The sequence below is a fragment of the Lepisosteus oculatus genome, chromosome 12 (assembly GCF_040954835.1).
Source record: "Lepisosteus oculatus isolate fLepOcu1 chromosome 12, fLepOcu1.hap2, whole genome shotgun sequence".
In the NCBI taxonomy this organism is placed as follows: domain Eukaryota; kingdom Metazoa; phylum Chordata; class Actinopteri; order Semionotiformes; family Lepisosteidae; genus Lepisosteus; species Lepisosteus oculatus.
In genome coordinates this window covers 19,586,039-19,602,812 of record NC_090707.1, presented here as the reverse complement: position 1 = coordinate 19,602,812, position 16,774 = coordinate 19,586,039, and the positions used below count along the sequence as shown (strand labels likewise).

Sequence of the window (16,774 nt, the reverse complement as noted above, 5' to 3'; positions counted from 1 at the left end):
AAACTTTGAAAAGACATTCCATAAGACACATGAAAAGACATGCAAATCTGTTGAAGAACAGGTGAGGAGAAGTATGGTATTAGCAGGAAAACAACACTCAATGTCTTGTCTGCTTATTATGGTCAGAGGATTTAAAGAGTTCTTGCACTGAGAATCAGGGTTCACTATTACATTTCTTTGTACTTTTTAGTTGCATGTACCATTGGCTGCACAATGGAAAAAAATGTATCTTTCTCTTTGGAAATGTTTGGAATCCTGAGCACTGGAGGCAGAAATATGCATCATATTCTGATTCTGCACACTACTTACACAGCACTATGAATTGACAGCCAATGTCACTACATGTGGCTACAGTTCGTAAATTTTAAGCTATTGAATTAGTCCTGCTCTGTAAATTAGTGTATATAGCTCATAAAAGGATTAAAGTCTTAATGGAATTAATTTTCCCATTGTACTGATTTTTCAGACTCATTTGCATTAAGTTGTTTTTTAATCACTCCATGATGACATCTTGACACTACTTTATTCCCATCTTGCCACTACTTTTTTTAGTCTTTCTTACTAAGCTGTTTGTGAACCTCTTGAATATCGTTTTCTCTTTTCTTTGATAATTTCCACATTTCTGTAAATAGCATAAAAGTTTATTGTTTACTATGTATTGGATGTAATTTACCTTTTACTATTACTATGGACCACAAGAACTGTCTTTGTTCAAACACATTTCAAGTCAGTTATGAAGTTTAAATTATAATTGTGACATAATAACAAATCCATTTAATTTCTGAAATTCTGAAATTTTATTTTTTATAAATTAGATGGTGGCATTCTACATTTGAATAGTTTTAAATTTTTTATGCAGGGAAGTTCTTGGTCTGCCTTTATAAGACATTAACCATGTACAGTAAATTTGTATACTACATGATTGCAAAATATATTTTACTAGGTACAACCAAGAAATTATCTCTTAAGTTCATAAGAAATCTTACTTTGACAAGAATTTCCCAGGATGTACCTGGAAATTGGTATTCACCTATTTCATTTTAGTTATTCATTATAGTTATGTTTTTCAGTTTAATCACTAATGCATTCTGATGTCATATTGTGTTATTGAACATATGGAATTGGTTAGTTTTTCTTTGAATAACTCAATGTAATTTTAATAAAAATATTAAAAGTTTTTTTTTTACTCCAGTGTTTTTAACAGCTGTGTAGAATAATTACTCAAATGGGAAAAAAGCAACCACAGGACCAACAAATATATACTTGTGAATCAGCCAAAAAGCATTCAAATTATGCAGGTATGATACCAATTCTTCTATCTTTTTAAAATTAAAAGAACAAAATATGATAAGGTATTCTTGTTTGATGATGTAATAGGAGATTCTTGTACTTGTCATTGCAAGTCTTTGAAATAATTCCAGATTTTTACAAATTAGATTACTGTATCTCTGTCTGAACTCGCCAGTCAGTTTTTTTACATTTTTACATGGATTTTTAGTAAATGAGGATAATGACAGTATCAGTGCTTCACTTATATATCTTTGACAACTGCACTGGAAGGATAAAAAAGAGTTCTCAAAATGTTGCATATTTCATAAGTGATTGTCCTATTTATGTTTCAAGCCAGGGTTATTTTCCAATAATTGAATACAGGTTTCCAAATCTGTGAAACTATCAATATCTATAATATTAACAATAAAACTGTGTACTTATGCAGATATAAAATCAATGGGATTCTTTATTAAGGGTGCAATTATATCAACTACTATGAGTAAAAATAAACTGTTATTGCTGATCTAATTCTTAAAGACCTTCAAAAGACAGAGATGGTTTTTCTTTTTTTATTGCTCTTCTTATCATTCTCTTACCAAAAGGAGGCAGTAGTGATCCCATTAACTATTGTTGAAGCACTTACTTGACTAGTATTTACATATACAATAAGAACGACAATGTTATCCTGTTCAGGGAAGGAAAACAGTTTGTTTTGAGAAATGATCAGCTGGCAACATACCGGCCTTCCTTTGGGACCATGGGCTCCTCTGTACCCTTGTGCACCTGGAGGTCCCTACCAATAAAAGCAGAAAGTTATAACTAACAATATTAGTTATTCATAATACAACTTAAGCAATATCAAGTTGTATTCAATTACAAATTGAAATTTAAACTAGGATATTTTCATTTGTCAAATAATATCACATTCAATACATTTTTGCAATCCATTAAACAATATAAGTGAGATGTTGCTACATTTTCAGAAAAGTATTGAAATTAAAAAACTTTACACAGATGTCTGTCGTTCTCTAGAATGCCATCTAGTGTTACAAGAGAGAGCAAACAGTGATCTCAAAACTGAAAGACAAAATTTTGATGTAATAAAACAAAACAAAATTCTGTGAAAATTACTTATTGTAATGAAAAAAGTAGGAAAACATAAAAATCCATTAGTTCACAGTGAGAAATACTTGCCATGGGTCCTGGACGACCTCTTATACCAGTTATCTGTTCATAAAAAAAAGAATAGAACACTGTAAAATTCTTGTTGTATGATTGTCTCCCTTAGAAACAGTTTGAATATGGATAGTCTTTTAAGTTTGAAATGTTCATGATGTCATAAACTTACAAATGGGACATCTCCAGGTTCACCCTTTTGACCCTGAAAATGTTAAAAACAAAAGAGGAAGGAAAGATCAATTTATGGAAGTCTGTTTCTTTTGGAATCACACTAGTCTAATATAAATAGTAAAAATAGTAAATTAGACTTTCAAATAGAAATTATAGATTTAAGCTTTATTGTTAAATGGTGTTGAAAAGAATAGAGATTGAAAAACAATACATAACCACCATAACAAAGAAATCTAATTGAGTTAAACCATATAAATTCCTGTGACTATTTCTGATGTTAACAAGAAAATGCGTCAACTCTATATCCTCAACAGAACGCTTAATGTGTGTCAACAATCATGACAAATATTATCATTTCCATTTCTAACCATTATTGCCTTGTCTTCTCCTTTTGCACTTTAGTAGAATTCCAGATTGTAATATAAATGAACATTAGCTCTTTCACTTACCTTATAGCTTCTACCACCTAAGACAAAAAATACGTCAATGGTATTAGTATTTGATTACACAATGATGAAAATATAAACCTTTCTTTAGTAGATTGTGTCTTCATCTAAACACATGGATACAGTTTTTTCACAATTGAGTTCTGAGCATTCTGACAAAATATTAATTATATCTAGATGTGTAATGCATGCAGTATTTCTTTTTTTTGTGCTTTTCCTCTAACGTAGAAAACATTGGATCTTATTTTAAATGTTGCCAATCAACAAAATTCAAAGGAAATAAATCATATGGGCAAATTCTCTGCAGTTCAATCTAGACCTGGCTGTGTGGCTACTACCACAGCATTATTCTGTTCACTGCAACACATTTTTCAGATAATGTTCATCGAAACAGTTTTATAAAATAATCTTTCATTTCATTGTTAAAATGAATACATTTGTTATTTCAATATTTGAGTAATTGGAAGATAGTAAGTATTGAAAATATATGTTCAGGTGGAAAAAGGGAAATTAAATTTAAAATTCAAATTGGTGTAAAAGTACACATGCAGTGAAAAGGTTATCTGCAAAATGTTTTAAAAGCTATATATATATCATGAACTTTACAACTCTATATTAACAATAGATTTGAAACAAACTATCACAGATTTATTGTATCTAATAATACATTATTTTGTTGTTGAAACATACCATTTCCACCATGTGTGGTAGGATTGTCATTTCCTTGACAAATTGGACAGCACTCTCCATCCGGAATCACAGGTTTTTCACAGTTTGTTATCTCATCGCATTGGATTTCATCACAGAGAATTGCTCCGCTGTCACAGACGCAGATCCGACATGGCCCTGGCTTCCAAATATCTCTGTTTGTGTAAACCTGACCATTCTCTGTGCAGCTTAAATCATCTCCTGGAAATAAACAAAAGACAACCATCAGAATAAAATGTGTATTTGTGTTGTCTTTTTTTTGCTCACATTTTATATTCCTTTTCAATGTACATTCTCTATTAATCCAATACACATCTTTCATTATTCCAACAAGAACATCATAAATCATCATTATTTAAAAAAATGTATGTACAGTAGCATCACTGTTTCACTGTTTCTTATCTTTAAATATTTGCAGTACGTAGGAATCTGACCAGTAACACACCACAGTAAGACACACCCTAACATGTACAGTCCTACAGAAACATACACATTATTTTGATTAGTGTAAAATGAATCAAACATGGGCTAATTGACAACATTACCATTCAGAATAATTGGCATTCAGAGATTTCACATGAGGGAAGGAACACATAGGATGGGCTCTGAGTGGAACTTGCCACACCACAGGACTAATTGGAAGGTTAAGAAGAGAAGCCAGGAAGGCAGGAAGCTCCAGCATGAGAAAAAGGAGAGTGAGATCTCTGAAGTGAGTGTGCAATAGTAATGGATTGAGCTGGCTTACAGGGCTGTGGGATTCAGTGAGTGACGGTGATTTGGAAAATATAGCTAAAGCTGTACAGTATCTGGGAGGGGTCTGTCATTTACCAACAGACTGATAAATGTGAAGGCGCGGTACATAGAGATTCCAACATGCCCGAAGATGAGGGTGGAACAGAATCGTAAATTCCTAGGGCATGGCAGTTCTTACGCCAGACTCAATGGGATTGAAGTGCACTGCAGAAGAATAGGGCTGGCAGCTGTACCAGAGCTGATATAGGAGGCGTTAGCACTAGGATTATGACATTGCCCATATTCTCCACATATCGTCTCCCCACAGCTAGGACTGAAGACAGTCTAGATGGCACAACTGGAGTTCTACATTTTCTGAATATGTACCATCAGCAGACAGGTGTGCAGTGTCAGGGAATAAGTGAATAAGGAGTGAGAAAGAGAAACAACAAATTGGCTGGTGCTGTGTCAGGGGTGCAAATGGTGATTAATGAAGACAAAGGAGTGCCTGTGGCCAAACTGGATCAGTTAAAGGGTCCACCAGTTAAAGGGGCAGGCAAGACAGAAAGTTCTCCATTTCTGCTTGGAGCTGAAATGATAGCATTTCAGTTACATATGATACCCTCAAATTTGATGGACTCTGGCCCTAACTTCAGAAGACACTCTGCACTTGGGTGCTTCAGTAAAGAATCTAAGGTTTTTCATCATAAATGTTTTCTAGAAGGGAATTATGGGCACCTAGTAATGAGGCCTGTTAATCGAGGGAGCTTGAAGATCCATGTGTTGTGTTTATCAGATGCAGTAAGAGAACTAGAATAAACACAGTTACATCTGTCAATTTCAATTAAAGCAAATTAGGAAAAGGAGAGACCACAGACCCAGGAGCCATTTCAAGGCAGTGATTGATGCTGCTCTGCTTTCAATGTATTGACAAAGGAAATATGCAATAGACTTTTTCATTGCCCTGGGAGGTGAAATCCTATCTGAGACTATCTGAGAGAGCACAGCAATATGTTGATATCTTGCATTCTCTCACTGAAAGATTTCTAGAGCTCCACTCAGCATTTATACTACTATGCCACAAGATAGAGTTACTCTAGGCTGCAAGTACTTGCAAGACCATTGGTGTCGGCTCTTCCTTTTTTAAAGGAAGCCATTTAAAAATGCTTACCCTCCAGTAAGTTATTTGTTTTTCTTCTTAGATGTCATTTAAGAGTGGGGAGCTGACCAGACACTAGAGAGAAATGCAGGTTATAAAATGAGTTATGGGAGTATGAGAAAAAGCCCTTGTGAGAAGGATCACATCATCTGATCTTTCATATTCCAATTTGTAATGCTTGGATACCTTCTAATTAGATTTGATATGATTTGTTATGGAAATGCCACCAACTATTAAGGCCTTTCCTGGTTAGAGATATACAGTACAGAACTGATTGCATTTGCCAAGTAATTTTACTACAAGCACAGTATATAATTGAACACAGACAAGTCTGTGAATATTTTTTAAAACAATGAAAAACAGAAAATGCTTACAAACCTCACCCATTAGATACACTTGGAAAGAGTTTTAATATTGTACATAGGTATGAGTTCAAAGCCAACTCTTTGAAAATCAAAGGGTGGTTTATAGGATAGTGTTCAAGTTTAATTTTGGACATTTTCCCTCACGTTTTTGTGGCCTAAAAAGGGACAATTTTGCTTTCATAAAAAGGGGAATGATCACATTTGGATTGAATGCCTTTCGTGCATCATTCCTGAAGTATGTAAATATAGAACTTTATACATGTTTAAAATCTTGTAAGTGATATGTATTGGTTTTAATAAGACAAAGTGTTTAGTCATGTTGAAAATACAAGTTAATATTTTAAGTGAATTTTAATGAAGGATATGTGACTTATAACATTATATGTTTACTGTTTGAGTCTTATTTGACTTACTTCAAAAAACGCAAAAAAAAGAAGCTGATGAATAAAGGTAAAATATAATGCATGTTAAGTCATCCCTCTACCAAAGGCTATATATCCAAATGTTTGTGCAATTCCTGCTTGAGCCAAAATGGTAATTTAGTAATTCAGTCTAATTCCTGATTCTTATTAAAACATAGCTGCCTATAAAAACAGATTTAAAAAAAAAACAGCAACGACTTGAAAATTAAAAGCACACCCATTTTTGGACTAGTTTTATTGTATTTTTTAACACTTAAAATTACTCTTTTGGGGAGAATGCTCTGTTATATAAGTATATATACTTTTTATAGGCAGCTTGTAAGAACTGTTAAATAGTAGTAAATAATTTTTAACACAAATATATAACATAATATAGATCAAAGCTCAAAGAAACCTTTCTTTTATAACATTAAGTCGGCCCATGAAAGCTCTGTACTCCTATAAAAAGTTCTCAATTAATTTAGTTTACATAAATTCCATTTGTTTCTGTCAGGACATGTTAGAATTGTAATTATGTTTTTGATGTTATATTTTATGTATAGGGTCATCATAATCTGTACTACTTTTTAAATCACTATTTTTATGTTTTATTATGCAATTATTATAATAAATTAATTATGTTTTGTAATAGATTAAATTCTCCCAAAAGTTACTGCAGATGCACCTATTTATTTTATGACCACAAGGTGGCACACATAAGCCTAAAAAACTAAATAACTGTTCATGTTAGGCTAATAAGATCATAGTGGTCAGGACATTCTGCAAATGGTTATGTTAACCCTCTCTTCTGAATTAAAATCTGATGGCATAGTACGGCAAAGTTTTTCAATACAAAATCTGGATAAGTAAATAGATTAATAGAAATTAATAGAAATACTGACTTTTCTAAACTGAAGACAGAAACTTTAAAAAATGTGTTATCGCAATCATTTTTGTATAGAATAACCTGAATCTTCAACTACTTTATAGCTTAAAGTTTAACATTGCTCTAAGAGATTTGCACAATACTGCAAATCTCTGGTCATAAATGAACATAATGGAATTAGAAATGTTTCTCTTTCATAATGCTGGCTTAACTAATGGTATCTAATATTTACAGGACTGGGGAAAAAATTACCACAAGAAAACTAAAACACCAAAATAATAAAAAAAAATTATATGACACAGTCTTTGACTCTTTGAAACTCTTTAATCCCTCTGCTTTTAACATTTCAGCAATGTCATTCTAAACACTGTTACCAGCAGCAATACTACCTTGCCTTAACTTCTAACCCACTCACACCCGGCTTTCTGTGATCATATTGTATAAAAAGATGCTCCAAATCTTTTGCATGAGTATTAAAATGCAATGTGACATTTGAATCCTTATTGAAAGCATTAACATAAATTACCCAGAATTAGTCGTGCAGGATTAGACAAAGGTTTACATTAAAAAATATGAAAGTGCAACGAAAGAAGTATACTCAGGTGTTAACATTATGCTTGACAGTGAAACTATTTAAACCTCCTGTGTGAGTACTATTCATTTGTCAGTACAGAGGACTTCTGAATCCCACTGGCACAGTGAAAACAGAGTATAATATGCAAGAATTTCATTTTACATAGTGAACTACTGGGTTTATATAATTTTATAATCCAAGTGCATATTAGATAATCAATATAATTCTTATGTATCAGCATTAAACCGATTCCTACAGAACAGAGTGAAACCAGAACCAGTTTAGCAATTTCTCTCTATTTTTTGGTTTATTACAGCTTTGTTAATAAAGAATATATAAATAGACATATTTTGATTTAACTGTTTAGGCAGCTACAGCACGTTTATTAAAAATTGCAATTTGATATTATTGAACATTTGGATTCGACATTCCAAAAAAAAATATGGTTAACAGTAATTTCAAAGTAGTACCAAGAAGGTGTAATACTGTATGTCCTTTAAGCACCCTGTTCTAACTTATTACTATCTCTGTTAATAGTATTAATATTGATTATTTAGCAGATAAGGTTTATGCCCCTAAAATAAAATAAAATAATATTTTACTAGTGATCAATAGAAGTGATCAATAGAAATCAGCACAAAAGATTTTAAATAAACATGGAGAATAAAAGCTTACGTGCAGTATGCCAGCATAGAAAACCATTCACAAAATCATTGTATTTTTTGCAGTGTGCAGTTAAGGCATTTTTAAATCAAAGTTTCTGTTGTCACAATTTAACTTCCACAATAGAAGAGCATCTCTCCCATCATAAAACATGCTAGTGCAAGACAAAGCTTTCCACTTCCTACTTCCTTCAATACAGTGTCTATGGTTATTGTTGTTATAACAGAGCTTTAATGTGTGAAGACATTTATTTTTTTTGTTATTCTCCTTATAGCTCTTTTATGTTTTCTGTATTTATCTGAATTTTTGGGGTCATTTGGATTAGATGTAACCTAAAACTAACATTTAAATAGAGGACGGAAATTAGAATATCTTCACTATACATATAAATAAATATTAAAGGTATTTAGCAATAGAATATTTGCCTTTTTTCCAAGATACATATTTTTTTTCTGCAGCTCAAGTGACTTATGGTTAATTCTTAAAGAAACATTCTTCAAGAACCTTTATCAAATGTTTCAACAATCTATTTTTTGTTGGACATTCTTGTATACTTTTACACATTCTAAATCTTAATTGTGGGCAATTAAATGATATAGAAATGCATATCACCACTCAAGTGCAGTTTAGTATTATTCAGTTGCCATATTGTATGCATTGCATAACTGACTTTCACTGTGGTTCCATGTTTCTAGATTATGACTTTCTTTCACTGTGATGCAATTGCAGTTATGTTGTTTCTTGTTTTTTATTGGAAATATATTATAGCACTGCTGGATTTTTGGCAAAGGACTAGGGAGCGAGCTGTGGCCTTGGTTACTGGGTGCACTGCAAAGACTATGCTATTTGGAAACTCTGGATACTTTGACCCTGGGATTGAAGAGTCTGTAAACAGCTGTAATATATATGCAATACTATTCTGTGGTCTGCTGTCTTTCCCTTGGCTGTGCCCTGTGTATATTCTCTGATCTGCCTACACTGCCCTTTTGTGTCAAGTGTCTGTACCCCAGGAGGGGACTTTATAGCTGAGCCAGTTGATACAAACCTTAAAATTAATTTAGCTAATTTATAGGATATAAGAGGAGATATTACAGGACATCTATTTAATTAGATTACACATTTCTAGAGAGAAAGGGGTTGTTAAAAAATGGGGGAAAAAAAACCTTTTCAATACCTGTAACTATTAAGAAAACAAAGACTGACTATTTTTTTCTCTTACTTAACTGAAAACAGACCTTTGCTTTTTGCAGACATTGTAAAACCTCAGTAAAGATGACAATCCTGAGAAGTATGCCACACTGTCTTTTTTTCCTTCTCATAAGGTTTAACGTCTCCGTGATACATACATGTCTCTCAGGGTTTGTGGCTTATTCCATGTAATTGAGGGCTGCATTTATTTTCTGCCATGCTGATGCAGATTTTCCACTAGATTTTTCCCTCAGAGATCTCAGCTTCCTCTCTGTCTTGGAAAGCATGAGCATGTTTGAATTACTATATATAATGGCATGTCTAGTACAGCTTTTGTAATCTGTACTGTACAAATATATTTAAGCGGAAAAGTCACCAAAATAATCTGATGTATTACCATAAGTATATAGATCAATTACAATATTTGAGATAAATAAATTAATGAGCAAATGAAGCAGTTTTCCTCAGTGGACACATTGATTTCAAATGTGATACGAATTGACAGTTATACACACAATGATTCATATTTTACACAACTTTTTCTTATCTTTAGTGGGAATGTTCCCAACTTGTAGGAATTTTGTTGAACTTGTTGCTACTTTCTTACTAACAAAGTGTAACATTTGATTAACAATTAGTTTTTTATCACAACTTTTAAGTTGACAGCCTATAGTAAGGGAACCTGTCAAACATACTATTAGTCAAACTAGACTATTTTTCTGCTGCATGTCAATTACAATGACTGTTATCCAGAAACACTCAGAAAATATCAATGCAGAGCTGCTCATAAATTTTAAAGGTTGTCTGACCTCTGACTCTTTCAGCAATTACTTAGTCATAAAGTGTTGTATCATATGAAAACAGTTGTATATAGGCCATGTTAATTGCAGTTTCTATGACCTCTGATGTAAAACAAGATGTTAGGGGTCTTGAATTTTAACATCCTGTATTAACTACTAACTACCCCATATTACAGTTCAAAGGTACAAAAAAGCCCATGATTACCTGTGTCCTTTTTAAAGTTTAAGTGTACAGTGTTTTAAGACTGTTTTATAACTCTGCATCTTAGTAAGGTCACATGATTTCTCTGTACAGTATATTGCCATTATTTCTGTTTATTTTATCCCCCAAAAAAGCTATTGAGCACAATTTTAATTCATTGAAACAGTATGCTGTTCTAGTTTAAACTTGTACTGTACTTTCAATCTCATGAGCAATCCTTTTCAGCTTTTGGGTGGAGAAGTAAGCACAGCCCTGGAAGTTAAATCAATTACCAGAAATAAAATCGCATGTCTGAGCTTTTCTTCTGTTTTCTGTGTCCATTCAGTCTTAACACTCTTTATACTGAAAAATAAAGTGTTTAAAGAAAAAAGCTCTCAGATTGTAATTACTAAATGACAAAATTAAATTACTTCACTAAATCAAATAATAAATATGCAATAGCATGTGCAGACTATGATCAACCTTGTTGAGAAGCTACTTCTTCAATATAAAGCTCAGAGATGACAAATTTATGTTCATGTCACTCATAGTTAATTGGTCTCAGAGCTGTTTAGGCTATTGCTCAAGCATCTCAAAGAATTAACAATCACAACATACTGTTAAAACAATAAAGTAGAACAGTGACTTCAACAATGTACATTTAAGGGATGCTCTAAACTTGAAGATAAGGAAGTATGTCATATCCTGCTGCTACATCTACACGCATAAATCCTAGGCTTGCATAAAATCTTTAGTCAAACAGTGTATTATTGGGACAGATTTATTTCTGATGTTATTTTTAATGTATGTAACACCACATCATTTCAATATTTCAACCTACAGTATATACAGTACATGCACCACACACTATCAATCTTACAGTACATATGCAGTCAGGTTTTATAGATATATGTACTGTATAATATAGGCTAACAGGCAAACCGCATAGCAACAACAACCGCATTATAATGGCAAGTTCCAAATTTAGTGATGCCAATGGGTTTTTAAAATGAAGTTTTTTTAAAAAAACAATCCATCTTGACTTATTTTAAATGGTTGAGAAAATCTGGAACAAAAGTTTGACTTCAGTGCTTGACAGATTTCGCTAAACATGTTGATAATTGTTTCTGGCAAACAAAACATTGTATAGTAGTGCTTTTGTCCTTATTTGTGCTGTTTGAATATTTTTGTTGCCTAAACAAATAAATAAAAACAATAAACAATAAAATTAGCCTAATAATATAATTTTATCATATCGGAACTGAAGTCAATTTCATAAAACACCTACTACACTGAAGAACTTTCTGTTAAGGGTTTGCTATCAAAGATGTCAACAGGGCTATGGACACCTAAATGGAAGGTTGTGGATTTAAATCCTGGGTAAGAGACTGCTGTTATGCACTTGGGCAAGGTCCTTCACTTTGACTAATTACAAATTGAAGCACTCGGATCAAAAGCAGCAGCCAAATAAATTGAATACTGTGTACGACTATGTGTAAAATATGGCTGCTAGATTAGTGAATGCTGAACTGTGTCATCAAAGAGAAATTGACTCTCTGTCTTCATTATGGTTTATCTTTCAGTTCTTTACTTCCTGGAATATTTAACTTGAGGAAATTACAAAGAATATGTTCAATTTTACTTTGGGCAGAACCCAACTCAAGTGGTTTCTTGATCTTCATTTGCAACATGAGAATAAGTGACTCACTGTTAATCAATTTAGCAGATATTTTGCTGTTTAATTAATTTATGTAAAGTAATATTTTTTCTGTTTATACAATTTAAAATGTAGATATATACAGTATGTAACTTTTGTTCTTTGAATGACCTTTGTTATTAATGTATTCTGTAAGGACATTACATTAACGTTCAATATATACAGTATCTGTGACAATGACAGTAACCTTTTATTCTTCCAAGATCAGGAGCACAAACCTAACAGAACTCCTCTTATTTTATAATGTTTTATCTTCCAATACCCCGAGAAGTTTCAAACTTCCATTTTTTATTTTACAAATGTCTTGCAAAATGAGAACTTTCATGAAAAATCTATTACAAAATATGTACTAATGTAGTTTTTCTATACATCATATTTTATTACAGCTTTGCTTCTTTTGAATGTCAGTTATGTACTATTATTCCCAGCCATAGCCAAGCTAATAACAGCCCACATTTAAACCAATATTCTTTAGATAGTTGGGTCATCGTGTATGATCTCATCTGTGTCCTGAAAGAGAGCATTTATTGGTCGCTGGTCACCTTGATTCCCGTAAAAGCAAAAATGGTAAGGCAGCAATAATTTCCAATTAAGAATCACTTCCATGCAAACGTCAGGTATTTAATGTTATTTTCAAATCTTCCTCATCATTTCAATATTGATTATATTTAGTGCAATGTTTGTGAAGCCAACAGTAAGACTACTAATGGCTGAACTATTTATGCCTATGAGTGACTTTAAGAATCTCAAAACATGAGTGTGGATGTGGACAGTATTTCACTATGTTCTGAAAATATGACAATCAAATGAAACACCATGTTTAGTTCATTTACATAATATTATTTTTTATAATCATGTTTGCTTTTTGACAGCAGAAATGAGCACTCTAGATAATTATCACATACACAACATACAAATGTCTGAAATTTCAATTAAATTAAATAAATGCAATTTATTGTTAGGACTAAATATTACTGTGCTGTCACAGAAAAATGTGATGACAAATTTCAGGCAATTATGTCTTTGCAGATTTCTTTAATTCACTATATTTAACTTTAAGGAATCTTTACAGTATTATTTTTTGGTTGCTTAATGATTATCTCACTCCCAATGAAAGAAGGCCAAGAAAACAAATCATCACGTCTGAATTTCCCATGAAATTATTCAGATTGTAATCCAATGTCATGTCAATATACCATGTTGCACTATCAAAACTGTTTTTTTCTCACTGGATAATATAAATTAAATATCTTTCACAGATTGGATGAGAGAATTATTGTGACTCCTTGCAATGTGAGCTATTTCAGCTTCTCCAAGCTGCATATTCTTGAAAATGTAGCCTGACACCAGCTGCTGACATTCATGCCTGTTACCTTATTTTGAGCAGCTTTACACCGGTAAAACAACAAGTATAAAAACATAACATAACTTTGGTCTGATCTTAACAATGTTAAGTACCATAGTTAGTATTACAAAACAATAGCGCTTTACTTAAAATTAAATGTCCAATCTCAATACAACACATAATACAATTTTGAAGCCAACATATCTGGATTTAAATCTGTGAAAAATATACTAATCAAATTATACATATTGGCAGCATAATGGCATTGAGGCATGACAATTAGTACTGCAGCATCAATGCATAAGGATCCTAAGCTAAGTTCTGGACAGTGGCATTTCCTGTATGGGATTTACATGTATTCCATAAGTTCAAATAGGTTTTTGCACAGTGCTCAGGTTCCTCTCACTTTAGGAAGACATGCTGATTAGATTATTTGGTGTGTCTAAATTTTTGCCATGTGCTTATGAGTGTGTTCAATGAGACAGACTAGTGTTTTGATTTAAGATGAAATAAAAACAAAAATCTTTTTGTCACAAATTTCAGTAATCAACAGCAGATGAAGGAGAATTTAAACAGATAGATACATAAGAAAGAACCTGAAAGTGGAATAACCAAAGATTTAAACTAAAAAAGTCCTTCCTAAGCTTTTCTCTTTAGAAAGTAGCCTGGACATGTTTGAAAAGAAGCCTCTTGCTTTAATAAAGCATTCCAGGTGCAGCACACTATGAAAAAGAGTCACAAAATAACTGCATTTCGATGCAAATTGAATCAGAAGTAAATGGATGGTCATGTCCTTACTTGTCCATATTATTTAATTTATTTGCTACCTCTTACGTTCTTCATCGAAAAACCTCTCATGTAATCTAATTAACAAGAATTGTATACACTATACATTCTCGTGGAGGTGAAATGTAGTCAAGAACAAGTACAAACTCATTTATCTTTTTACATTGGAGGCAAGTAGTCAGGTGTGCAAGTTTTTTTTTTCATTTTATTTTTGGCAAAACTCCATTTTTACAGCCCTTTATGTATATGATTTCATATAAAAGGATTTCTTTAGGAGGCAAAAAATAAAGATGTATTGACACTTCACTTACTGCTCTGTGTGCCTTCACGCAACATTTCCCTTGCTAGAGGAGCAGCAAGTATTCATTTTTCTTAATTATCTTAATTATCATGAAAATAATTACTTTCTACATAGATTTAATTTAATAAGCTTTACATCCTTTCCACTTCCAGGAGAATTTTAAAATACCAGATAGTAATATGCTATTCCAATGCTCTTCACAATCAAAAAAGTCAAAAATCATTCTAATGTTCCAAAAATGGAGGTTAATAACTCACACAGTCCGTTTATTAGAAAGGCTGTTATTTTTTAGAAACTCCAGAATATATGTAATGCATTAATGTTTCTTCTTATCCTTTTCTGGTTTTATTTTCTATTTTTAAACCATGATTCACTGAGCTTTTTTATGTTTGCATTATACAGTACTTTAAATGCACTGAAACTGCAAGTTTACAATAGTATTGACCATGTTTGGTGGGAAGCTGCCTTTATTTACAGTATGAGGTTTCCAGCTTGTTTCTTTTTGTTTGCTGTGATTTCCCCTATGAAATGCAGCAGCTGCCTTCCCCTCAGAAAATATTATTTCACAACATGTCATAACAACCAGCCATAGGAAACACAACCAAAGCCCCCCTAAATATATACAGCACACTAACCCATCATTGAAAATATGAAAGCTTTTTTTTTCTCAGTGTCCTCTTCTATGTACTCTTTCATTTCTCCTCCTCTTCAAAATGCTCATTTTCTATTTTATCCCTAGCCAATGCAATTGTTACCATAATAAAGCTCGCCTTCTGTTTATTATATTGTATGTATTTCGGTAAATCTTGCTACAATACTTCAGATCTAATTTCTAGATCATCCCCTGACAGTAGAAATGAGCGTGGAACACAGTTCAATGAACTGGTGCTAGTAAATCCCCAAAGATCCAGACTGGTTGACTGGAATTCTACAGTGGCCTGCGAAAGATTTTGACTGACCTGGTAATAGTAGCCTGAGGTAATCTGCACAGACATGGACGCAGAATAGGAACCAGTAATAAAACCAAACCACATGATAATGTTTGTTGAACAGATGAGAATAGATTCCACATAGAACCCCCAAAAGAAGACAAAATAGTGATGTTCTTAAAGTGATGGCCCTGGAGAAAAATACCAGCTACAGCAACTGGACCAACAGGAGTCCGAAGCGCTTAAGAGACCATAGGTAGACGCTTGTGGAGGGAAGACACCAGTTGTATTCTAGAGGTCAAGATAAGCCCAGTAATGACACAGGCATTGGTGTTGGCAAGAGTTAAGGTTAGGTGGATACTGCACATTGGTGGTGGTGGAGGGGAGTCCCCAGCAAATCACCAGTGTTAGCAATTATTATTATTATTATTATTATTATTATTATTATTATTATTATTATTATTATTAACAAAGTGTCCAGACCCAGTAGAGTCTGATGCTGTGTGCTCTCACCCTGAGAGCTGCAGTGATCATCAGTAACTGGAGGGGCTCTAATGAGACTACAAAAAGGAGGATTAAGGAAGGGACAGGAAAGTAAGGAAAGAGGGAGAGAAGAGGGTGAGCAGGGATTGTGGATAACAATGGGAGCAGTAAAGAGAGGGGAAATGGGAGAGGAAGCGGCCATAATTGTTTCAAAGTTCCAGAGTAGGGTGATGACATCAGAAGGTCTAGAACTAAAGAGAGACAATATAGTAGGTGCAGGCAGCCCATTACTATCTATCTGAAGAAGGCTCCACAGCCGAAACGTTGTGTTCTCTTTCTTCTTTTTTTCAGCATGGAATAAACCTATTACTTGTTCCTTTGCAGCCTACGCATGCTGACGCAGCTACCCACCTGCATTACTATCTATGGAGAGTCAAAAAGGTCTGAAGGTGGTAACAGTGATAACACTGATGAGTTAAAAGGCCAAC

General features: G+C 33.1%; 1 protein-coding gene across 1 annotated transcript in view; it reads right to left on the bottom strand.

Moving 5' to 3' along the window:
• Positions 1 to 16,774, bottom strand: part of LOC102697959 (collagen alpha-2(V) chain) — a 68,714-nt gene that overhangs the window by 35,712 nt on the left and 16,228 nt on the right. Inside the window, exons 2-6 of the mRNA XM_015358944.2 lie at positions 3,759 to 3,977; positions 3,072 to 3,088; positions 2,621 to 2,653; positions 2,467 to 2,499; positions 2,012 to 2,065 (exon numbers count right to left, since the gene is read on the bottom strand). Coding sequence (XP_015214430.1) covers positions 2,012 to 2,065; positions 2,467 to 2,499; positions 2,621 to 2,653; positions 3,072 to 3,088; positions 3,759 to 3,977 — 356 coding nt within the window. The remainder of the gene's footprint in view (positions 1 to 2,011; positions 2,066 to 2,466; positions 2,500 to 2,620; positions 2,654 to 3,071; positions 3,089 to 3,758; positions 3,978 to 16,774) is intronic.